This window comes from Tachypleus tridentatus, chromosome 12 (genome assembly GCF_004210375.1).
Source record: "Tachypleus tridentatus isolate NWPU-2018 chromosome 12, ASM421037v1, whole genome shotgun sequence".
Lineage (NCBI taxonomy): Eukaryota > Metazoa > Arthropoda > Merostomata > Xiphosura > Limulidae > Tachypleus > Tachypleus tridentatus.
In genome coordinates, this window is record NC_134836.1 from 127,010,112 (window position 1) to 127,035,687 (window position 25,576).

A 25,576-nucleotide genomic window follows, 5' to 3' on the forward strand; every position below is an offset into this window, starting at 1 on the left:
TTTCACTGTTAAATTGTGTTATTTAGTATGATGTCAGTAAGTGATGTTTGTTAAACTGTGTGAAAAACGATATTTTACAAAAGGTATACACTAAGTTAATACGTGTAATGCACCAGATATTTATGTTGCCAGTTACACCACCAGAATATAACGTTATCACATTCCATGTGAAAATAGTTTATGGTCTGACTAATTAAACTTGTTTGAGAAAGTCGAATTCCTGTAGAATAAAGTTCACTTGGGTCCAACGTCTGTGGATGTCTGAACATTTCTTCCTGTAGACTAAAGTTCACTTGGACCCAACATCTAAAGGCAACCCATTTCAAAGGCCAACCATCCTTTTAGAGGAATGAAATTGTCTTAGCTGAAGATGACTGCGATCCTGTCAAAATTTGTATCCCCTAGTCCTACCATTCTCACTGTTAAATATGAAGAAAAATGATACATCCACTATCAATTCCCCTAAACACCATTATCAGACCTCTTCAGGTACTCTTCTTTTATCAAGAGAAAACTATTTCAGAAATTTTAATCACTTCTTACATAATAACCTCTCCATCCCCAACATTATTCTTATCCTTCTCTGAACCCTTTCCAATAATTCAATCTATTTCCTGAGGCAAGACGTTCAAGACTGAACACAGTACTCTAAATGTAACCTAACCAGTGCAACTAAACTATCCTCTTTAGACTTGTATTCAGTATTTCTGTAGATAAGTCCTAAACTTCTCTTTGCTTTATACCATTAAGAACATCACACTGCTTCGATAGTTTAAGACGCTAATTAACCATTACACCAAGATCCGTTTCATTCATGATACTGTGAAGGTTATTCCCATCCAAGTTATAACCATATTTTAAATTATAATAGCATACATACATTATGTAGCATTTATTATAATTAAAACCCATTTATTTGCCCAAATCAATAAATGATCCAAACCTTTTCGTAAACCAGTAGCATCCTCTTCACAGCCGTCAACACCCAAGACCTTAATATTATCAGTACATTTAAGTAGTTTATTAACAATTCATTCATCTATGTTATTGATGCAAATCAAAAGTATCAAAGGACTGAGCCCTGAGGTACCGCACGTGTGGTCCAACAACTCTTTACTTTTTATCCAGCTGCTCTTCTGTAGACTGTACTTCAAAGAGGTCCATTGTCTATGAATGTCTGAACCTTTTTTCCCATGGACAGAAGCTCATTTTGGTCCATTACATGTGGGTGTTGGACCCCTTCTTCCAAGGGACAGAAGTTCATTTTGGTCCATTACATGTGGTTGTTGGACCCCTTCTTCCAAGGGACAGAAGTTCATTTTGGCCCATTACATGTGGGTGTTGGATCCCTTTTTCCAATGGGCAGAAGCTCATTTTGGTCCATTACATGTGGTTGTTGGGCCCCTTTTTCCAATGGGCAGAAGCTCATTTTGGTCCATTACATGTGGGTGTTGGGCCCCTTTTTCCAATGGGCAGAAGCTCATTTTGGTCCATTACATGTGGTTGTTGGACCCCTTTTTCCAATGGGCAGAAGCTCATTTTGGTCCATTACATGTGGTTGTTGGACACCTTTTCCAAGGGACAGAAGCTCATTTTGGTCCATTACATGTGGGTGTTGGGCCCCTTCTTCCAATGGACAGAAGTTTATTTTCTTTCAGTGGACACAGGCTTGTTTTGGCCCATTACATGCGGGTGTTGGATCCTTTCTTCCAAGGAACAGAAGTTCATTTTGGTCTACTGTTTATTTTCTATCAATGGACAGAAGTTCCTTTTGGCCCATTGTCTATGGACATCTGACCCTTTTTGCCAATGGACAGAAGTTTGTTTTGACCGTTTCTTGAAGTTTCTTCGCTGCTAGGGATTGAAAGTACAGTTGAACAGTTCTGAAACACACAGTTGTTAATAGTGAAACAAACAACAGTCCAGAACGTTTTTGTACGTTCAGATATAGTTTAAGAATGTACTTGAAGGTAGATGTTAATAGATTGTACATGTCTACGACGTTCAAAACTTCTGGCGAGTCTTCGTCAGGTAACAAGCTGCTCCAAGTGTTGTCTCATCTGGTTAAACCTTGTCCCAAGTAAGAGTTTAGAAAACTCTGTGAATGTACAAACAACAACAAGTCTAGCAATAAATAATATACCTTTTATGTAACAAGTGTTTTCATTTAAGCAGAATATGAGTTCCGATTTATAGTTTGTGTGTCAAGAGTTCGGTGAAATACTATCCAATTCTTGTTACCTAAAAAGGGCAAATAATGTGACGAAATTCTACTCGAGTTCCAGAGCAACAACTATTTTACAAGTAATCGGAAGGTATAGTTATATCTGATTTGTCCGTCTACTGTAGTGTATGTAATTGTTTTACCTTCTGCATCACGCTGGCGCGCGCGGTCTGTATGATGCATGTTTTATCCTCGCGATTTAGAAAAAATAAGTTTGAGATTTTCACGTGTCAGGTGGTGCTGAAGTCGAATTTGAATAGTTAGAAGAATCTTGAAGATTATTGGTGGAGGACAACCGTTTACAAAATCCTCGAACATCTTACAAAAATAAGTTTTAGTAAGTTTTTTTCTTGAAAATTCAAGTAGCTTTTAAGAAAGGCGGATTAAGTTAACGCAGGTCATTTTGTAACTTTCGTTGCGCGCAGGCGCAGAACTGACCGTTTTACTTTGACACGCGCTTGCTTTAACTGGTCTGTTCCGCGTGTGTATACTTATGGCATCGAAATGTTTACACTGATTTATCAGCTAAGAAATATATGTTTACTGGTGAAATGTCTCGTATAGAGAAAGTTCATAAAAACAAATATGGAAGACATGAAATAAGAATTGTTTTTGATACATTCATGTTTATACCTGCATTATTCTGTATCAAGAAGACTGGTCAACAACACCAATAGGTCAGCTGGTTAGGGCGCTCGACTAACTTGGGGGCCGCTGGTTCGAACCCACCTCACACCAAGCACGCTTGCTCTTTCAGCCGTGGGTACGTTATAATGTTATGATCAATCCCACTGTTTGTTGTAAGAGTAGCCCAATAGTTGGCGGTGGGTGGTGATGACTAGCTACCTTTCGTCTAGTCTCGTACTGCTAAGTTAGAGACGGATAATGCACGTAACCCTTGTGTAGCCTTGCGCGAAATTCAGAAACAAAACAGCGCTAGTGTGAACTCAAACTGCGAATTCCTCTAAGGACACAGGCGGCCATAAAACACTTTTAGCTTGAAATGACCCTCAGGTGGTGGTTGAGGAAATTGTACGGAAACTAAAAATTCTGCTTGTTGTTCTTTATTTGTTACAGAAGATGGACGAGACGTCGTGCCAGTAAATATGACGTTGCGTTGTTCTTTGCTTGCCATTCTTTACAACAGCGTTTCGTTTGCTTTTTAGTTTATATCCTCTCGTTTGAAATGAACTTACTGCTCGTGTTTAACCTTTTGTTACGCAGTGTCTCCATCAAGTAACAGAGAAGTGGCATCTATCTTTAGTTTTTGTTTATTCCTGGCTAACAGTATCATGTGTAACCTTGTGAATTGTGACATGAGTATCCGTCGTGTATCTACTTCGTTTATGTCAATTAATCAGAGTTTAAGTCCTAGACGAAATTGTAATGTGAAAACTTTCTACTTGGCGCTTTGTAACTTTGATAAGAATGGCCTATTGCAATGCCGATTTTGGCGGTCTCAGAGTGGAAGCCTTTTGCAGAGGTACACGTCGCTCGGCCCTAGGGCTAAACAAACCCTGTTATTAATACTTCAGTGTCGCCCCCTGGTTGGAGTATAGATTATTGCGTGTGTGTCTCTTAGTTGCGTGTTTTCAGTTTTAAAACGAAGAGCTGACGGCGACCAAAACTGACCTTTATGACGTTTTGGAAGTTTGAAATTTCTCTTGCGAAAAACTAGGGGTTCAGTAAGCCTAAATTACGCTACTTGTTAAAGTAGGCAGTAGAGAAGTTAATAAACCTTTATCACGTTATCACCCGCCGAAGTTCGACATCGGTCAGTGAGCGAAAAGTCTTACCAGGTCGTGGCATGGATTGGAAAGTTGGACTTTTTCTTGTGATCAAGTTGATGTGTATATATACACGCGCGCGTGTTTGTATATTCACTCCTCACTCTGGAATTGTAACATGATTCTAGAGGTTATTTATTCAACGTTAATATTTTTTAGTCGCGGCATAATGGCTCATAGAGGACTAAAAATTTCTCAAATACTTTTATCTCATAGCTCCGTCACTTTGTGACTAATTTGAGATCTAATTATAATTTTGGACTCGGGATGTCAAACCCTATCATACAAAGTATCTGACCACCAAGCTCAAGGTCTCATAGATAAATTTACTGTAATTTCCCTAGAACATTTCAAGTGCCGTGGCTATTGAAGATTCCCTCTTGTTTGTTTCGTAAATAATCTTCAGTAAAATATGACCCAGATAGGTGTTCGTTGTTAGTTCTGATGTATATTTACTCATTAAAAATATTGTACGGACTAAGAAAGTAGGTGAATGTTGCAGCCCCGAACGGTGTATGAATGCAGCCAGTAAATTTGTAAGTGTAAAATAATATGTTGAAGGTTTATAAAGCAAGTTCTGACTTGCACAGTGGGCTACAAAGCAATAAATAAAAGGTTTTTAACCCAGGTTCTCGCTGTCGTATACTGTGTATAAATGTTGATAAGTGCTTCTTGAGAACTGAAACTACGTTGGATCCGAATTCTAAAACTTCTTGTTATTGGAATATTACTTTAAGAACGATCTGTTTTTTTTTTCCTTGCGTTAAAAAAAAAAAAAACATTGATTACGTGTCATCCTTGAAACCCTTACGATATATATAACATGTTTCAGTCCTATTTTACTGTGGTGTTCTGTTGTGTTATGCGACAGGGTTTGACCTCTTGAGCCCAAAATCGTAATTAGATCTCAAATCGGTCACGAAATGACAGAGCTGAGATAAACGTTTGTATTTCGGGAACGTTTAGCCCTTCCACGAGCCGTTATGCCGCGGCTAAATATATTAATGTTCAATACATGAAACTTGTTACTGTTAGAGTAATTCTCACTAAATTAACTTCAGGTATGATTACGTAATGAGTATAAAAATGAGTTTATTAACAATGTTGTGATGACTTCCCCCCAACTATTAACAATGTTGTGATGACTCCCCCCAACTGTTAACAATGTTGTGATGACTTACCCCCAACTCTTTGTGATTGTTTGTTTCTTGTCAGGAAGCTACAAGACTCTAGTGCTGACGTGAATACTAGCGTTCTGGTGGCAGACTGCATGACTAGCAAATCAATGAAGACTCGTGTCAAGCACGTGCTCCTAGATGTCTGTGTTGTATCAGTTTTGAGCAAATGTATCCAACTTTAAAGTTGTAAAAGTGGGTTCCATTTCTGTAAAATTTTTGTAGGAAGAATTGTAGGTTACTCCGGCCTCGTGGTCGTTTCTTCCTTGTTTTTATTTGTACGTGATGATATATGGAGAACGAACAAGTAATGGTGTTCATGGTGCGAAGTTATTTATAACGCGTTTCCGTCACGACGTCATTTAGTAAAGACCGACCTAAAATAATAATGTACCATAAAATTAAAGAGGTACTAGTGTATTATACTTCATAAAAACATCATGAAACTGATAATTATTCATAAAATTACACCAGTAGTGTATGGTTTAACCTTAAGAATAAGACTTGGCAGAATATAATTAATGCAAAGATAACGTAAAGCTAATATCAATCCTAAATTATGAGCGTCACTTATCAACACATTTCAGTGATTCATATAATTATGTTTATTCTTTAAAATGGCTTGTCTTCTTCCTCTGTAACCCTAACGATCATGTGTTTCTTTTGTCCGGCATGATCAGGCGGTTAGGACACTTAGCTGGCAGTCTGAGGGTCGCGGGTTCGAATTCTCTTCACACCAAACATGTTTGCCTCTTTCAGCAGTAGGAGCATTATAATATGGTTAATCCCACACTTCGTTGGTAAAAGGGTAGACCAACAGTTGGCGGTGAGTGGTGATAACTGGCTGTATTCTCTCTAGTCTTACACTGTTGAATTAGGGATAGCTAGCGCAGATTGCCCTTATGTAGCTTTGCACAAAATTCAAAAAGCAAACTTACTTCTTAAAGCAGAACGAATTTTGTATTTGATTTACGTTAGAGAAGTGTAACCTCAAGGGTTGTGTACTCTGAATAATTCCTTTAACTATAATAATTTCAGATCAATCCTGTTAAAGTACACTGCCTGAAGCATCCTTGTGAGCTTTCTCGTGTATCAAGTATCTTAAGAACCCATTCCAGCTGCTTGTATCGATTTCTCGTGTTTGTAAACAAAGTGAAGTCTGCGGAATTGAATTTTAACAAGGGAGGAAACGCTTAATTAGGATTAGAAATTAACAGCAGCAAAGGAAAGGCTGATCTAAATAAGACGTAAGTAAAATAATATTCACTTTTCCCCCACTGAAACAGCGGTAAGTCTTGGTTAAAATCAGGGGTTCGATTGCCCTCAGTGGACTCAGCACATAGCCCGATGTTGCTTTGCTATAACAAAAACATACATTCTTCATTTGATAACAGGAACATATCTTTGTTCATCTCTAACGTTCAAAAACAGTAACTAAAAAATGCGAAACATCGAAATCGTAAATGATGTATTTCCTTATTTCTCACTGTTGTTAAGTAGCAAACAGAGAAAGAAGTTAGGAAATAGGTTTAACTCTAACGCAATTCACATGCGCGAGGTATTACAGGAACCAATAGAATCAGTCGGTTCAGATTCGACTTTGTTGTAATTTCAGCGGTGTGGAAAACAATGAAATAGATTACCTAAATCGAACGAGTTACCCTCGTGAGAACGTGAAAGTGAAATCACGTGGTTTACTGAAAAAAGGCGCAAAATTATATACCAAAATCAGCGATCCATGACTCACGTAGAATTAGTCTGTGATATATGTGTACTTCTGTCATCTAGCTTGGTTATGGGATCTTGCTTCTGGTAGCTCGAATTAAAGTTCCCAGAACTTTTGAGTGTTTTCACCTTGGAATCCTGTAGCCCGCGCGCGCGCACGTACATAAATACAGTTATCTCTGTACTTTAGAGAACGGGTTGCGTATGTATTATGTTGCAACATAAAACGTTCAGTAATGTGGCGATTTCTCTGAGTCATGGGCATAATACTTTTCAGAGCCCGACTGTCTGTCTGTGATTCTCTTTACCTGGCGCCTGTCACGTGCATGTGTAACAGCTTGTCGGTTGTGTGATGACGTCATGAGAAAGCGTTTTCCCGTGAATAAAGGAAAAATCTTGTAACGGTTAAAAATTGTTTTTGTATGTGTAGTTAACAGCTGGTATATCATATAGCTGCAAGGAAACACGTACAGGTTTCGTCTTAGTTTAGGCTCGCTTTCGTAACGCTTAAAACCTCTCTACATATCGTGTGGAATATTTTGTTTTATAAAATCAAATTGCAAGCTTATATATAAAGAGAAAGTTTTTAAATTTTGTAGTTGAAAGAGGCGGATGGGCGAGAGTGGCTACTGATTTTGGACGTTGATGCTGGCTACCAGCAGCACACACAAGTGACCAGCTACCAAACGGGTTTGTCGAACGAGACCTTACGGCTCCAAACACTCAAGGTAAAGCGAAACTGATTGGTGTCTTACTGTAAAACTGACTGAACACATTTGATGTAAACAAATCTGCACGCGTTGAAATTAAGGTGTGGTGTTTAATACGATGTAGCACGTGTATGTCGGGCGTGACGTCAGTGATTTGATAATTAAGTTAGACACTAATATATGTTTCATATTCTGTTTTCACAGTTAACCTATATACTGCTAGCGAGGCAGATATCTAATATGTACTGTTTGTTTTTCATTTCACAATTTTAAAGATTCGTATTAACCGAACTTGTCGGTATAGCTGTTTGGCAATTCTTAACCATGACTTGAATCAAGTCACTGTTACCATTAAACTAGAAAGATACGTAACTTGAAGATGAACAACAAAACTACAACATCTTCAAGAGCGAATAACAGAACACGAATACTGGGTGGGCCTTGTGTATACAGTACGCGCCGTATAGTGTACTTGTACGTATTACTATAAGCACGTCTGTGTACTGTAGTGTTATTGTTTCTGTATACAGTGTCAATACATGATATATATATATATATATATATATATATATATATATACACTATAACTTCAGTATACGATACATTGGATAGTGTATTTAGTACTTCTGTATACACTGTTATTTATTGATCCGTATTCCTATATCTGTATTTTCAAGTGTACCATAGGTTACTTGATTGTACTCTTATACCAGAAGTCCTCTTGCAGAAAGTTAAGCCATGCTTTACCTGAAGGAGTGGCGTGCTAGCGTGTGGCGCCACCTTTATTAAGCGAAAAAGCCTCGTTGGCAGTCAATAAAACAGATAAAAGTGTGGTTAACATTCTTATCTGCTTTAACCCATAAGTTCGTGTAGTTTCTACTTGGATCACGTCGAATTCCCAACCAGTCAACAGTCTCTAGGATGGACGTTTTGCTGGAGTGTCGTGTGGCCTCTCATTCCGAAGATAAGTACAGTCAAACATCGATATAAGGCGCTAGTTGGGGTCCAAAAAATTCGACCGCGTTGTATCTGATTGCGCCTTATACCGATTTGATTATACAGTATATTTTTTTTACCCTCGGGGTGAGCGATAATGCAAAATTTACGCGTTTTGTAGTGAAATAAAGAAAAACAAACAAAACCATACAAAAGGTTGAAGTGGATTTGGTTTTTGATTTTTGATCACATTAACCGGCTGATTACGTTAAGCAGTGGTAATATTAAGCGGCGGCCTCTGTAGAAACCCCAAAAAATTTGGGGCCTAAGACCCCATCGCGCCCAACTGATTATCGCGCTTTATCGATGCGTTTTATATCGATGTTTACCTGTAATATTTAGATCCAGACTGCACGAGTCTTTTGTGTTCTTCATAGAAGCAATAACAACAAAAAAAAGTGTCAGTTTAAAGCGTAAAATTTAAGACGGCAGTGGGTTTTGATATTTCATACCAAGCCGTTCCGTGGTAACGCTTTCGGTGCAGACTGTAGTTACGAAAGAGAACCTTCTGACCCATAAAATCCATTGCAGTGAAACTGAAGATAATTATTTACAACGTCATAATAAACAATGAGCTAAACTTTGGAAAGGCTCAAAATCGAAAAAGCTCGCAAACTTTCAGACACAACTCAAAATTAACCTCAGTTTTGTTTATTTGTTTTTGTTCCCTGTGCAAGTGGTGGACTTTTGTCTCTTTGATATGCTTAATAATATATACCAGCAAAGTGGAAGCTGCGCAGAAAACTTTGCAATCAGTTGACGATGGAAGAACCATGCTGTAGTATGTAACTGTTTACCATTGGCGTAACCCATTCAAAATGTATGGCCATTGGTTAGGGCGTTCGACTAATCTGAGGGTCACGATGTCGGATCCCCGTCACATTACATATGCTTGTCCTTTCAGCCGTGGGGACGTTATATAGTCACAGTCAATCCCACTATTCGTTGGTAAAAGAGTAACCCAAGAGTTGGCGGTGGGTGGTAATGACTAGCTGCCTTCCCTCTAGTCTTACACTAAAAACAAACAAATCATTCAAAGTTATTAAATTAAATAAAAAGCAACAAATAGTCATATAATTTAAAATCAAACCATCTAAGTATTTAAATCATAAGATTTACATTAAACATAACTATTCCTCTTGCATCCTGTCAATAATTAGTATGATGAGTATTTTGTTAAAATAGTAGACAGAGGCCATGGTGATAACAGCACTACGTCACTGTTTCATCGTGACGTAGAGCACATCCTGTCGGTAAGTATTGATATGCTAGAGCCATCACTGTCTTGACAAAGATGTGTGTATATATATATATATATGTAAGGTAAGACTTTTGATTTACTGTCATGTATAGCAGGTTTGACTTCCTTCCCGGAAATGAAGTGTTTCTGTAGAGAGAACTTTGTGTTTGTTTAAAAGTACTGAACGAACTACAAGTTAGAGATGGTTTGTTTGTATAAAACTCTTGTTAATAGATTAGTTTAGTGAATTATATGGTTGATAAAACATTGGTTGTGATATCTATTCTTCACACAATTGCTGCACTCGTGGTTCCCCGAGGGATTTAGGCTTAGTTCGTAGATCAACAATAAATCCTGTCTTTTTAAAAGTCTTGTCAGATCGTTTGACATTTATAGTATTCGTTTAGCATCATATGATGCCCTTTCTTGTTTTTAGCGAATCACGAGCCATTCAACCTGCTTATTGATTGGTTGATTCACGTGGGCCCTGATGAGCACGGCTTGTGAGAAAATGAGTTGCGCGAGTTGTGACACTTAGCACAAAGAGCAGCTTATTTTGTATAGAACTGTTACAATGTGACACTCAGCACAAAGAGCAGCTTATTTTGTATAGAACTGTTACAATGTGACACTCAGCACAAAGAGCAGCTTATTTTGTATAGAACTGTTACAATGTGACACTCAGCACAAAGAGCAGCTTATTTTGTATAGAACTGTTACAATGTGACACTCAGCACAAAGAGCAGCTTATTTTGTATAGAACTGTTACAATGTGACACTTAGCACAAAGAGCAGCTTATTTTGTATAGAACTGTTACAATGTGACACTCAGCACAAAGAGCAGCTTATTTTGTATAGAACTGTTACAATGTGACACTCAGCACAAAGAGCAGCTTATTTTGTATAGAACTGTTACAATGTGACACTTAGCACAAAGAGCAGCTTATTTTGTATAGAACTGTTACAATGTGACACTTAGCACAAAGAGCAGCTTATTTTGTATAGAACTGTTACAATGTGACACTTAGCACAAAGAGCAGCTTATTTTGTATAGAACTGTTACAATGTGACACTTAGCACAAAGAGCAGCTTATTTTGTATAGAACTGTTACAATGTGACACTCAGCACAAAGAGCAGCTTATTTTGTATAGAACTGTTACAATGTGACACTTAGCACAAAGAGCAGCTTATTTTGTATAGAACTGTTACAATGTGACACTCAGCACAAAGAGCAGCTTATTTTGTATAGAACTGTTACAATGTGACACTCAGCACAAAGAGCAGCTTATTTTGTATAGAACTGTTACAATGTGACACTTAGCACAAAGAGCAGCTTATTTTGTATAGAACTGTTACAATGTGACACTCAGCACAAAGAGCAGCTTATTTTGTATAGAACTGTTACAATGTGACACTCAGCACAAAGAGCAGCTTATTTTGTATAGAACTGTTACAATGTGACACTCAGCACAAAGAGCAGCTTATTTTGTATAGAACTGTTACAATGTGACACTCAGCACAAAGAGCAGCTTATTTTGTATAGAACTGTTACAATGTGACACTTAGCACAAAGAGCAGCTTATTTTGTATAGAACTGTTACAATGTGACACTCAGCACAAAGAGCAGCTTATTTTGTATAGAACTGTTACAATGTGACACTTAGCACAAAGAGCAGCTTATTTTGTATAGAACTGTTACAATGTGACACTCAGCACAAAGAGCAGCTTATTTTGTATAGAACTGTTACAATGTGACACTCAGCACAAAGAGCAGCTTATTTTGTATAGAACTGTTACAATGTGACACTTAGCACAAAGAGCAGCTTATTTTGTATAGAACTGTTACAATGTGACACTTAGCACAAAGAGCAGCTTATTTTGTATAGAACTGTTACAATGTGACACTTAGCACAAAGAGCAGCTTATTTTGTATAGAACTGTTACAATGTGACACTTAGCACAAAGAGCAGCTTATTTTGTATAGAACTGTTACAATGTGACACTCAGCACAAAGAGCAGCTTATTTTGTATAGAACTGTTACAATGTGACACTCAGCACAAAGAGCAGCTTATTTTGTATAGAACTGTTACAATGTGACACTTAGCACAAAGAGCAGCTTATTTTGTATAGAACTGTTACAATGTGACACTCAGCACAAAGAGCAGCTTATTTTGTATAGAACTGTTACAATGTGACACTCAGCACAAAGAGCAGCTTATTTTGTATAGAACTGTTACAATGTGACACTCAGCACAAAGAGCAGCTTATTTTGTATAGAACTGTTACAATGTGACACTTAGCACAAAGAGCAGCTTATTTTGTATAGAACTGTTACAATGTGACACTTAGCACAAAGAGCAGCTTATTTTGTATAGAACTGTTACAATGGCTCTGTCACCTCGATACTTTGCCAGCCTCGCTTCTGTTCACGGAAAACATTTTGACAAGAGTGTTTCTCTATCCTTAAGAATGTTTACAGGCTGTACTGACGATATTCTGGTAAATACGAAACCGTTACTCGCTGTATTGTAGTGGTGCCCTGTGTAGCCTATCCATGTTAACATGTGGCACCGGAAGCTGTCAGCAGTGTACTGATCCAGAATACATTCCATATGGAGTAAACAGACCTAGTGACTATCCAGAATACATTCCATATGGAGTAAACAGACCTAGTGACTATCCAGAATACATTCCATATGGAGTAAACAGACCTAGTGACTATCCAGAATACATTCCATATGGAGTAAACAGACCTAGTGACTATCCAGAATACATTCCATATGGAGTAAACAGACCTAGTGACTATCCAGAATACATTCCATATGGAGTAAACAGACCTAGTGACTATCCAGAATACATTCCAATGGAGTAAACAGACCTAGTGACTATCCAGAATACATTCCATATGGAGTAAACAGACCTAGTGACTATCCAGAATACATTCCATATGGAGTAAACAGACCTAGTGACTATCCAGAATACATTCCATATGGAGTAAACAGACCTAGTGACTATCCAGAATACATTCCATATGGAGTAAACAGACCTAGTGACTATCCAGAATACATTCCATATGGAGTAAACAGACCTAGTGACTATCCAGAATACATTCCATATGGAGTAAACAGACCTAGTGACTATCCAGAATACATTCCATATGGAGTAAACAGACCTAGTGACTATCCAGAATACATTCCATATGGAGTAAACAGACCTAGTGACTATCCAGAATACATTCCATATGGAGTAAACAGACCTAGTGACTATCCAGAATACATTCCATATGGAGTAAACAGACCTAGTGACTATCCAGAATACATTCCATATGGAGTAAACAGACCTAGTGACTATCCAGAATACATTCCATATGGAGTAAACAGACCTAGTGACTATCCAGAATACATTCAAGATTAAGTAAAGAGACCTGATAATTATCCGGAATTCCTTTAAACTTGAGTAAATAGGCGTAATGATTATCCGAAATATATTTTAGATTGAATAAAGAGACCTAGTGATTATCCGGAATACGTTATATAAGTAAACGAAGCATTTCCGGTGAACGAGTGCAGAAAACCATGTTAAATATGACAGCTTCCGTGCTAAACATGGAACCTGTGACAGGTTTACGACCTTTTACCTAATTGGAAGAAATAAAAGATAGTGGGAAAATATCTGTATCCATGTAACGGTTTGTGTTGTGTATATACTCGTTGTTATAATTAACCCTTTACTGATAAGAAAACTAGTTTTGTTTTCCAATTGTGTTCCTTAAATAACTCGCTACATGACTCTCCTGGATCTATCTATTGATCTATGATGTAATTCTCCGTATATAGAAACAATACCTTATCCAGTAGCAACAGTAATTTAAATATATTGTTGTAGGTCAAACTGTCTTTTTCGTTGCGATGATGTGAGACGTGTATGTACAGTTAACTAGTATTCATAATAATAAACGTTTTATTATTATTTTTTATTAAATATATATTTTTATGTAGAGAAAAATAAAAAAAACGATGAATCGTATAATTACTGCAAGGTTGCTATTAAACAAACAAGTTAATGAGAGGTTTCATTAACAGTTTATCAAATATAAATACATACATATATATATATATATATATATATATATCGGTTGTTTTTTCTAGACAAAATTCAAGATGGCGCTTAATGATGATTCGTCCGTAGCGCCTTCTAGCAATAATACCGTTTTAGGAGACGAAGAAGACACTCGCTGTCTTTATTTTGATTACAACTATGACGTAACGACAGCGGTGGTTTGTGGGATGTATCTGGTATTTGGAGTTGTATACACACTCTATGGTAAGTTATCGAATTTTAATTACGAATACATGACTTGTTAAACATTCATGTTGTTTGTACACACATGTGCGCGCATGATTAAGTTAATTTAAAAATTTTATATTTGAAGCCCCGATGTTTATGCGACAAGAACTTGAAATTATGCATCATAAAAAAAATTGCTGATTATGCAGTCGTTAACTGGCGAACTTTTTAAAAACAGTTCAAAATAATATTTACGAAGATAACGTAAACAATACAATTCCACCATTAACAGCGATTTATTTTTACAAAATAATAACAAACACACTTAGTGTTTTTGTTTTACTGTGGCGAGGAATTCAGACTGTGGGTTTTTAGTCAATCATTTCTTTACGCTGTCATATGTAAATTATGCAGAAAATATCACGACTGCTTAATTAATATCGTTCAACTCGAGGCCACGTTTATTAATACAGATGTTGTCGGTAAGATCCATATATTTAGAGATATTTTCCTAAACTATCTGTGTTTCAAGATGTTTGGGAGTCCATTACTTTGATGATTGTAAGGTATCTACTAGCATGTGATTAATAAACAAAATTAAAGTAACAAGAAGGTTCACGTGTTACGTAATAAAAGTAAATAACTGTTTAACATCTTCACATTCTTTGTCATGGCGAGTTTCAAGTAATCGTAATAATGTTTCTATATTTACATTATTACGGTTAGCCTAAATATGTAAATTCCAATTAATTTCACTCGTAGCGACCTCAGTGTATTTGGCAATGAATGATCTCCCATAAATTAAATATATGATCTGTTATTTACACAATTATGCAATTCCCAAACCTGTTGGGAATGATGTAGAACGAGTTATTAATTTAAAGTTTAAATCAACAGTTTTACTGGACTTTAACTTTCATACAGATAACAAGTTTTGAACGATTGTGAGCCAACATGCTTACATGAAACTAATTTACATGATCCGTTTGGGGTATCAAGACTAAAAGCACAATTTTTTGGTATTTTCGTTAACCCATTAGGACACATTGTTAGTTAAATTTCATGGGATTCTCAGTATTCAGTGGGTAACATTATTACCCTTCCTCCTGGAAGTGGATGGTGGTGTGAGATTTATTGCATTGGGTCCATCTATTTGTGTATATCTGTAAGTATGGAACAGTCTTCCCCAAGTGTGGTACGGATCCAGCTTGGTATCCAGATTCTGAATCATTTGGAAGCATTTTTTATAAGGAAGAGAGAGGGAGTTTTTGGGTTATTACAGGTCTAAAATGTGGTCAAATTTGTACCATATTACATGGACACATTAGGGTCGAGACTTTTCATTACACTACACATAATGATCCAGATCGCTGATCATTCTGGATCTGAGAAGGAGTTTCTGGGTTTTTCATGGGTAAGTTTGACATTATCCAACATGCACGTACGCAGTCTTGAAAAGGGTGTGTGTTCTCTCTGATTGTTCTTGTTACCTTCAGTAACCTTGACAATTGAAGAAAAAAATCATAGTTGGACGGTAACACTTATTTTTGGTACTATATTAACCTCTGCGAAATTCACTGAATTCGGGTGGGGTCAATGAACCAGTCTTAGCTACAGGACTGCAATTACTTGATTTATTCTAAAACCGTGTCACAAAATTTATTATTGCGAACGCTTAGCAACAGAAATAAAAGTATTGCTGAATACGTTGTTATTTTGACACGGCTAAGATAAACATTTTGTAGATAATTGCGCCCTCTTTGTTTTTAGGTGTACAAAAGTCAGAACAGCACGAGTTCTTCCCTTTTATTGTTTCATTTAGCTTAGTTATAAAGCTGCTTATGCTTCACTATGGTAACCGTTTTTGGTTTTTCTTTCAGCGAGAGAAGAGAGAGTTGTCTCGAGATTTAAATTGTTAGCTGATTTGTCGGTTATGTCGCACGTGTCATTAAGTATTATGGATTGAAATCGAGAGAGACCTAAACCAATTATTCGGATTTTTATTGCATTTCTGTTTTTTATTTGAGTGTCATAGGTCACTGCACATTTGACGTCTTGGCATTATTTATAGAGACATCTGTTGTCGTAAAGCATAGATTAAAAAATAATAAAAAAAGGATTGATATAATTAATTTGCAAATATTCCGCCCTCTTTTGATGTTTAGTTACTGATAGTACCTATAGATGACTGCGACGGAATTATCCCTAATTTGTAAATCAGTCAGTATTTCTGAATAGGCTCGTGTTATAAAACGGCCCCCCAGCTTGACCCGACTTTCATTCTTTAGAATTTTCGCACGTGAAGTAAGTTTCAATAAACACGTGATGGTTTATTAACTCATTATTGTAAAATCTTTCTCCAAGAGGCGGTTGGTTGCGTCATTTCTTAGTTTTTGTGCGCAGGGACTCGATTTGTAATTCATTACAAAATCTTGAATCTATGCTCCAAAGCGGTTTGCATGCATGTTTCTGTCTGTCCGTCACGATAAACATAAGTTCTAACTGTGAAGTCTTATAACACTTAAAACACGGCTTCGATACCGAAGCAATTTTTGCACTTGATAACAAACCATCATGAAAAGTTACCAATTTCCCGATACCTCTGGTCTGTATGAAGTATTTCTGAGAACACAGTAGAAGTTAAGTATAGACCTGACCCATGCGCACGCCACCCCACCATCTCCGCAACGCCCCGGAATTAACTACCAAATTTGTTTCTGTTCCGAATAAATGTTATTGTAGCTAAAACGTGTGACATTATTACAACTTGTATTCATAATTGTAAGTAATTACATACGTTGGTTCATCTTACAGCTATACAATATGCAGATCAAAGTTCGAATCCTGTCACCAAACATACTTGTCCTTTCATCTATGAGGGCGTTATTATGCTATAATCAATCCCAAGAGTCAGTTGTGGGTGATACTGACTGACTGCTTTTATTCTAACATTTCTATTTTATTTTTTACTCCTGAGTTAATACGGCGAAATATTGATTTGGGCAAGGTAGGCGAGAATTCCGGCAATATAAAGAACCTTAACAACTGGTTTTTAAGGAGAAAGAGGTATGAAAAAAAGAACCAGACTTCTGCCAGGTCGCGTGCAACGGCGCCACCAAATTCTTATGTAAATGTTTCATATAACGTATGCGTTGGACAGTGCGTCATTTATCGGCTAATTTGTATACATTGGGTACCTTTCAGAAAATTGTTGGGTTTAGTAGAAATTTCCCGTTCAAATGTATTAGCGATTTTATGAAATTTGTATTTTTAAGGCAGGTAAGTTTGAAATTTCTGATGTCAGTTTTGTAATGACGTGTCCAATGTGGAAGCGCTGTCCTTTAAGTATAGCATACTTAATTTAAAGTGTATTGATACAACCAAAATTATTAGGACTTTTTTTTCTGTTATGTAATCAGCGGAAAGTTTAATATTGTGCGGTATTTTACTATTGGTCAGCGAAATTAATAATGGAAGTTGCTCGAATATAATCGAGGAAACGTTCTTATGAAATTACCGCACGTGAACGTTTTATTATAGCGGTCTTTAAGATATTTTTTTCTCCACTCGTAGTCTAACCGCTGTCATTTTAAGACAGCACAGAGTCGAAATGGAATAACTTCTGGTTTCCATTAATTACGTCACTTTCGTGTTTAGTGATAAAAAATTAGTGAAACGCAAAGCCAAGTAAATTGTCAGTCTTATAGTTTGTCTATCACGACGCTAGGTGGCGTATTAAGTGCTTTGCTTCTATCATATGTCGTCAACATATAATACGTGATACTGTTGTGGAATAAACAACGTTTGTAGATGTGGTCGTGCGGTTCATTAAACAGTTTTTAATAAAACTTTTTTTTATCAAATATTACTAGATGTGGGGGGGACCTGTTACTTTTCGTACGAAACTGTTATTTTGTATTTGAATACGCAAAATGTAAAAGGCAGTGTTGTGTATTTGAAGTAATTAAAACAATTAAGTGGCCTCTCTATACCGCTCCCGTACAAGGTTAAGTTCACAGAGTTCTGGACGAATCCAATGACCTGAGGGGCATCACGGCTAGCGCAGATAGCCCTCGTGTAGCTTTGTGCGAAATTTCAAACAAATCAAGTATTGACAGTGCTTGTTACTGACTAGGTACTCCACTCTGGTCTAACACTTCAATGTTACTGACGACTAGCGTAGCCCTCATGTATGTCTGTGCAAAGTTGAACAAAGAATTGTTTGTCGTTACTTGGTAAGTGGTGACTGATGGCCAGACAGTTTGATTTAGGAACCTGTTTAGATTTCAGAAGTCTTAACGTGCATTTATTGTTGTTTCAGTAAAGAAGGAAGTTTTAAATTGCAGTAGATGTAAGAGGCCCGGCATGGCCAAGCGTGTTAAGGCGTGCGACTCGTAATCTGAGGGTCGCGGGTTCGCATCCCCGTTGCGCCAAACATGCTCGCTCTTTCAGCTGTGGGGGCATTATTATGTGACGATCAATCCCACTATTCGTTGGTAAAAGAGTAGCCCAAGAGGTGGCGGTGGGTGGTGATGACTAGCTGCCTTCCCTCTAGTCTTACACTGCTAAATTAGGGACGGCTAGCACAGATAGCCCTCGAGTAGCTTTGTGCGAAATTCCAAACAAACAGTAGATGTAAGCGCCCTCTTGAATCTGATTGTATTACCAAGTTGATTTTACTTTTCACTAAGGGTTTCATCCATGATTTTAAATTGTTGGCCGCATAGTTTATTTTTTCAGCATTAAAATTCGGGACCCTTTATTAATCTCTTTATGTATTTTAATCTTTCAATAAATGACTTTGTGTACGTAATGCGATTCCTCCATTTTGTTTGTTCGTGTAAGAGAAAATTAAAATGTGTACTCCGATTGCAGTCGGCTTAACCACGCGATTAGGGAATTCGACTCTCGATATAAGGGTCACAGGTTCGAATACCCGTCACACCAAATATGCTTCTCTATTCAGCCGTGGGGCGTGATAACGTGACGGTAAAAGAGTGGCCCAAGAGTTGGCGGTGACGACTAACTTCCTTCCTTCCAGTCTTTCATAGCTAAACTAGGGACGACTAGTGTTGATAACCCTAGTGTAGCTTTGCGCGAATTTCATAGCAAACCCAACCGATTTTAACACGGGTTTGTTCCACTTGGTGGCTCAGTGGTGTCTTTGAAAGATTATAAGGTCAAGCATCTGGTGGCACAGAGCATGTAGGCTTGAAGGATTAGAAAGTCAAGCATCTGGTGGGCACAGAGCATGTAGGCTTGAAGGATTAGAAGGTCAAGCATCTGGTGGGCACAGAGCATGTAGGCTTGAAGGATTAGAAGGTCAAGCATCTGGTGGGCACAGAGCATGTAGGCTTGAAGGATTAGAAGGTCAAGCATCTGGTGGGCACAGAGCATGTAGGCTTGAAGGATTAGAAGGTCAAGCATCTGGTGGGCACAGAGCATGTAGGCTTGAAGGATTAGAAGGTCAAGCATCTGGTGGGCACAGAGCATGTAGCCTTGAAGGATTAGAAGGTCAAGCATCTGGTGGGCACAGAGCATGTAGCCTTGAAGGATTAGAAGGTCAAGCATCTGGTGGGCACAGAGCATGTAGCCTTGAAGGATTAGAAGGTCAAGCATCTGGTGGGCACAGAGTATGTAGCCTTGAAGGATTAGTAGGTCAAGCATCTGGTGGGCACAGAGTATGTAGCCTTGAAGGATTAGAAGGTCAAGCATCTGGTGGGCACAGAGCATGTAGCCTTGAAGGATTAGAAGGTCTAACATCTGGTGGGCACAGAGCATGTAGCCTTGAAGGATTAGAATGAGAATGACGCCTCTGACTGGACGTCGAGGTCGGATTCCTGCATCTCGTAGACGATTGCGTACGATCTGATCGGAAATCCTACGCAGCCATGGTATGGTTGAGGCAGTAGACGTCGCAGTGGTGGTCCTATCCCGAAGGTGACGTAACCGAATGTAGCGATCTTGTGCGGGCGTGGTCACACGAGGTCTGCCACATCGTGGACGGTCACGAGTTGATCCATGTTGTTGGTGACGATTCCATAGCCTTGTGATGGTGCTTGGGTGGACATTCACAGCTCTGGTAACATCTGATCGAGATTCGCATACTTACATCGATCAATGGCGTTGTTGCGTTGTGCTTCAGTCAGTCTTGGCGTAACTGTATTGCGCGTCGGTGGCTTAACACTGAGCTATGGAAACCGAGAACCCGTCACTTTTATAGGGATTTTGCATATGTTGCACTTGCAGAACATGCAGATCTCTTAAACAAATTTATTGGACACACATGCGTTTTAGCGAAAAATCCGATGTTTTCCTCCGTTTTCAAAGTGCACAACTTTTATTGTCATTGTGGTCTGACAATCAGTGCCTTAACACGTGTAACATCACATACTCTGAGCTTGTAACGTTATTACATATATTTCTCTTTAAAATAAAAAAAATATCACTTTTGCGTTTGTTGTTTTGAAGAGTATATATTTATAGGAAACTCGTAACCACCCTAAGTGAAGGAAATACAACTTATATTGTGCCAAAGCAATATCTTCATCTACTTCGCTGTTTTAACGGTTTTCAAAAATAAAAGTTCATATATACACTATTTATAACTTTGGAATGTAAGTGGCGTTAGTTGCATAGGCGTAGGAAGCCATTAAAAAGTACATAGGCCTACAGTCTTTAAGTTTATGTGTGGGTGGGTAAAGCTAGCTGCTGGTAATAATAAATTGAAAGGAAAACGTGCATACCAAAGTCCATATTTTGCAGGCCAACAGGTTTTCTGTGTCTCTGCTTAGTTACCAATGCATTTTCTACAAGAGTACTTTGATGTTCTAGGCCAAACTTTGTTTCCGTTGGTATTACTATAAATGTGTATAATTAAACAACCATGACAGAAATAAATATCCACCAAACCACTCGTGATTCCTGCTTTATTTTAAAAGTAAGTTAATATATTTCCCCAAGGACACCCATATAATAACTTTGATAAGAAACGGTATTTAAAATAATTGACGAAGCGTTAGAACTGGAAGTTAACATTATGGTAATGACTTGTGAACATTTATTTCTGGCTTATTTGATAAAGTAATGTACCTTCTGAGTTTTCTCTCTCAATGTGTTTGTTTTTTTAATTGTGGATAAACAGATTATAAACATTTAATTTTTATTATTTATCTTTAACTACTTTGTCCTTTGTAACTTTTACAAGTAACTTGTTCCTTGTCTTCAGCAAGTTTATGGACTTGTAATTCTCAAAACATGGGTTTTAATCGCTTTGATGGTCACAGCAAAGATAACACATTGTGTAGCTTTCTGCTAAAATTAACCAGTCACTTTTAAACCATTATTTTTATTTTGTAAACAACAAAATTGAAGTAAAGTGTAAGAGGTGGTTATTTATGCATAAATAATATTTGTAGTTAATGCGTTTTATATTAATTATTCTATAGTTCATTAAATGTCATGCTTTGTCTTTTATTAGGTTACCGCTGTTTCAAAGCTGTCATGTTTCTCACGGGATTCATCTTTGGCTCTGTGGTGGTTTATCTGATATGTTTGGAAGAAAGCCTACTTTCGACAGCCGGGAACTCTGGTGTAGCTCTTGGAGCGGGTCTGCTCTTTGGTCTCATTACTATGTTAGTGCAATATGTAGGGCTTTTCATGACTGGATTTCACATGGGGTTGTTTGTTGGGGTGGCCTCCATCATGATAGCATACTTGTGGTACTCACCCACTACTGTGTGGATTACAGTGGGGATCCTCCTAGGTTGTGGACTCGTGGGGGCTGTAGTCACTCTGTTCTTCCAGAAAGGTATGCAATGGGAGGATATTTGTTAAAAAGAAAATTGCTCTTTAATAAAACAAGTTTCATGTTTAGTGACATATAAGTCCATTTTTTGTAGTTGTTTAAAATTGGTTTTGTATTTCTCTCTGTTTATTTTTTAAATACTGGCCAATACCTGAGTCTACACAGGGGAACACAAAGATGGTTACTCTGGCTAATGAGATCCCAGGGTTTTAAACTCAAACCAGGTGGTTTTCATAACCATTACAGAAATAATTTGTAAACAGGAACTGTTAGAAGGTAATGTTTAATATTATATTTGTAAACAGGAACTGTTAGAAGGTAATGTTTAATATTATATTTGTAAACAGGAACTGTTAGAAGGTAATGTTTAATATAATATTTGTAAACAGGAACTGTTAGAAGGTAATGTTTAATATTATATTTGTAAACAGGAACTGTTAGAAGGTAATGTTTAATATTATATTTGTAAACAGGAACTGTTAGAAGGTAATGTTTAATATTATATTTGTAAACAGGAACTGTTAGAAGGTAATGTTTAATATTATATTTGTAAACAGGAACTGTTAGAAGGTAATGTTTAATATTATATTTGTAAACAGGAACTGTTAGAAGGTAATGTTTAATATTATATTTGTAAGCAGGAACTGTTAGAAGGTAATGTTTAATTTTATATTTGTAAACAGGAACTGTTAGAAGGTAATGTTTAATTTTATATTTGTAAACAGGAACTGTTAGAAGGTAATGTTTAATATTATATTTTATATTTCTCAGCTGATTTTACTTGTATTTCAATATAAAGAACTTTTTAGTGGTTTCTCGACTTCACGTATCGGTGTAGATGTAATTCTCATGTAATGGATTTCTAAATGGGTTTTAAGAGTTAAACAAAATGATCACAACCATTGCCATAGAAGCAGTTTGAACTATAATATCAGTAAAGGTAAAACAAAGATATTCACTGTCCGTGTGTCAGGATCATATCGTGCCGTATCAAAATGTCTGTACAGGGTGATGAAAATGTTGTCTACACTCGTGCATAAATATCTAAATAATAAGTAATACTACATACCAATACATATGGGTAATACTACATACCAATACATATGGATAATACTACATACCAATACATATGGGTAATACTACATACCAATACATATGGATAATACTACATACCAATACATATGGATAATACTACATGCCAATACATATGGGTAATACTACATGCCAATACATATGGGTAATACTACATGCCAATACATATGGGTAATACTACATGCCAATACATATGGAGAATTTTGTCACTACTGAGGTTTTCTTCAATGATTTTGGGTAAATGTGTTACGAATTAGAAAAACATACATGTTGGGTAATAGCTGGGGGGAAGAGGCTCTGGTTGAAAGTTTATGAAACAACTGGGTTGTGTGTTACACCATGGGTTTCTGGTGACTTGACTGTAGAGATATGGTAAGTAATGACCACATAACTCATATTTCACATCAGTGTCTTCACATAAGATTTGCAAGCTTAACAATCGTATTAAAATGTGTGATATATCAAATTGGTTATTCTAAGTTTACAAGGAATCAGGTTTAACTAGAGAAACTCTTGAATTCACTTATTATAGAAGAAAAAACAAGTTTGGGGGTAAGGAAACAATTCTCTGGAATTTCCAATAATACATCACTCTCTAAGAAATCTCTATTTTGTGTTTGAATGTCTAAACTTCAGTGTATGGTTTTTAAGAACAAACTATGTTGATACTGTATTTGCAGTCTGAGGGCTGTGGGTTTGAATCACAAACATGCTAACCCTTTTGGACATAGGATCACATTATAATGTGACAATCAGTCCCACTATTTGTTGGTAAAAGAGTAGCCCAAGAGTTGGTGCTGGGTGGTGATGAGTAGCTGTCTTCCCTCTAGTCTTACACTGCTAAATTAGGGACGGCTAGTGCAGATAGCCCTCGAGTAGCTTTGTGTGAAATTCAGATTCATTCACTGCCTGTTGCACCTGGAGTTTCTGACAGTTACAACCTGTTAACACTACTTAGTACTAGATGTGTCACTGATACTCCTACAAGAAATCATTATGTATTGGTCATTCAAACATGCTCCACAGTTGTGGTACCCCGCATGGACATAACACCAACTGCACTGTCTCATGTTCATTCTAGGATTGGTTTCAACAGCCGAGTAATGATGTATGTTCAAAACAGGAAAACATAAGAGTATAATGTTATTCTACAAGTCTTTATGTAATGAGTAACACAAGTGGGATATTGTTGTACAGGTTCCTTACCTCAGGTTTGAAATAATTCTTTAGTTTGCTTAAGACGTATAATTCCTATAGTAACCTGAGATACTTCAATTATTCAGTGGACTGGTTATTTAACTTTAGTTTGCTTAAGACGTATAATTCCTGTAGTAACCTGAGATACTTCAATTATTCAGTGGACTGGTTATTTAACTTTAGTTTGCTTAAGACGTATAATTCCTGTAGTAACCTGAGATACTTCAATTATTCAGTGGACTGGTTATTTAACTTTAGTTTGCTTAAGACGTATAATTCCTGTAGTAACCTGAGATACTTCAATTATTCAGTGGACTGGTTATTTAATTGCTGATTTCTTCTCTTCAACAAAAGTTGAATTTTAGTTTTTTTAAAACAAGGTAAGAGTTTGTGATCTAATCTGTCATTTGAGTTATCACTTCTTCTGAAACAGACTACACTTGCCAATTTTACAGCCTGTCAGTGCTGCTGAGAAAATCGTTTTTTTTACCAAGATTCACATTTTGATGAAAACAAAACTGACAAATAAATAAAAGAATTCCTGTAGTTAAATTGCAAGCAGTCCAGTGTGTCACACTGTTGTGTCTGAAGGTATTTAGTGAAAATAAAGAGTTACCAAGAAATATAAACATATCTGTAATGCATATCTTAATATATAGATTTAGATTTCTTATTTAATACAATGTGTAATAACAGTTGTCTGTTGATATACCTCATGTTCTTATCTGTAAATGTGAACATTCGCTTTGTGTAGAATAACACACTTCAGTAGGCATGTTGTAGCATGTCTAGAAAATTTTGTATGTACTTGCATTGAACAGTGAAGGTAATTCTCATAGAATGTGTTTTCTGTTTATAGTCAAAAAATATAATACAAGGAATGTAACTATTTACAAGGTAATCTCTTATGGTAAAAAAATGAAACTTTTATTATAAGTTAAATATATATATATAACTCATATCTTGTGAGTTACTCCATAAACTTCATTAAATGATGTACTTTGACTCTGTTATTTGTAGTTAGAATGTTCCTTACACAAGTGTTTAGGTAGGATATTGGTGGGATCCCATATATTCTGGAGATGAGAAAATACTAAATGATCCAGTCCTACCTGATATACAGGGTAACCACCACTTTGTGGTGTTATATCTAGGAAAGGCTTAAACATTTGAAAATCAGTGCATGTTAGATAAGACGAGTCAATAACAATAAACTATGGATTGTTGGTTAATATTTTGTTTTGAGAAAAATCTAAGGTAACACAGATAAATTGAAGAACATGCAATATTTAAGGTGTACATTTTAAAATATTCTGGATCCAGCTAACCAACAT

The 25,576-nt window shown here is 36.9% G+C and overlaps 1 protein-coding gene across 14 annotated transcripts in view; it reads left to right on the forward strand.

The window, feature by feature from the left end:
- LOC143234641 (transmembrane protein 198-like) overlaps positions 1-25,576 on the forward strand; it is a 55,935-nt gene that overhangs the window by 22,983 nt on the left and 7,376 nt on the right. For 5 of the 14 annotated variants that reach the window (XM_076472139.1, XM_076472131.1, XM_076472142.1 and 2 more), the window contains exons 2-5: positions 5,227-5,381; positions 7,511-7,639; positions 14,008-14,182; positions 21,627-21,956. In XM_076472139.1, the coding sequence (XP_076328254.1) occupies positions 14,020-14,182; positions 21,627-21,956 (493 nt within the window). In that variant the 5' untranslated portion in view covers positions 5,227-5,381; positions 7,511-7,639; positions 14,008-14,019. Of the gene's footprint in view, positions 1-5,226; positions 5,382-7,510; positions 7,640-14,007; positions 14,183-20,961; positions 21,087-21,626; positions 21,957-25,576 lie in introns of those variants that run through there. The other 9 variants (XM_076472140.1, XM_076472134.1, XM_076472135.1 and 6 more) reach the window with 4 other exon arrangements.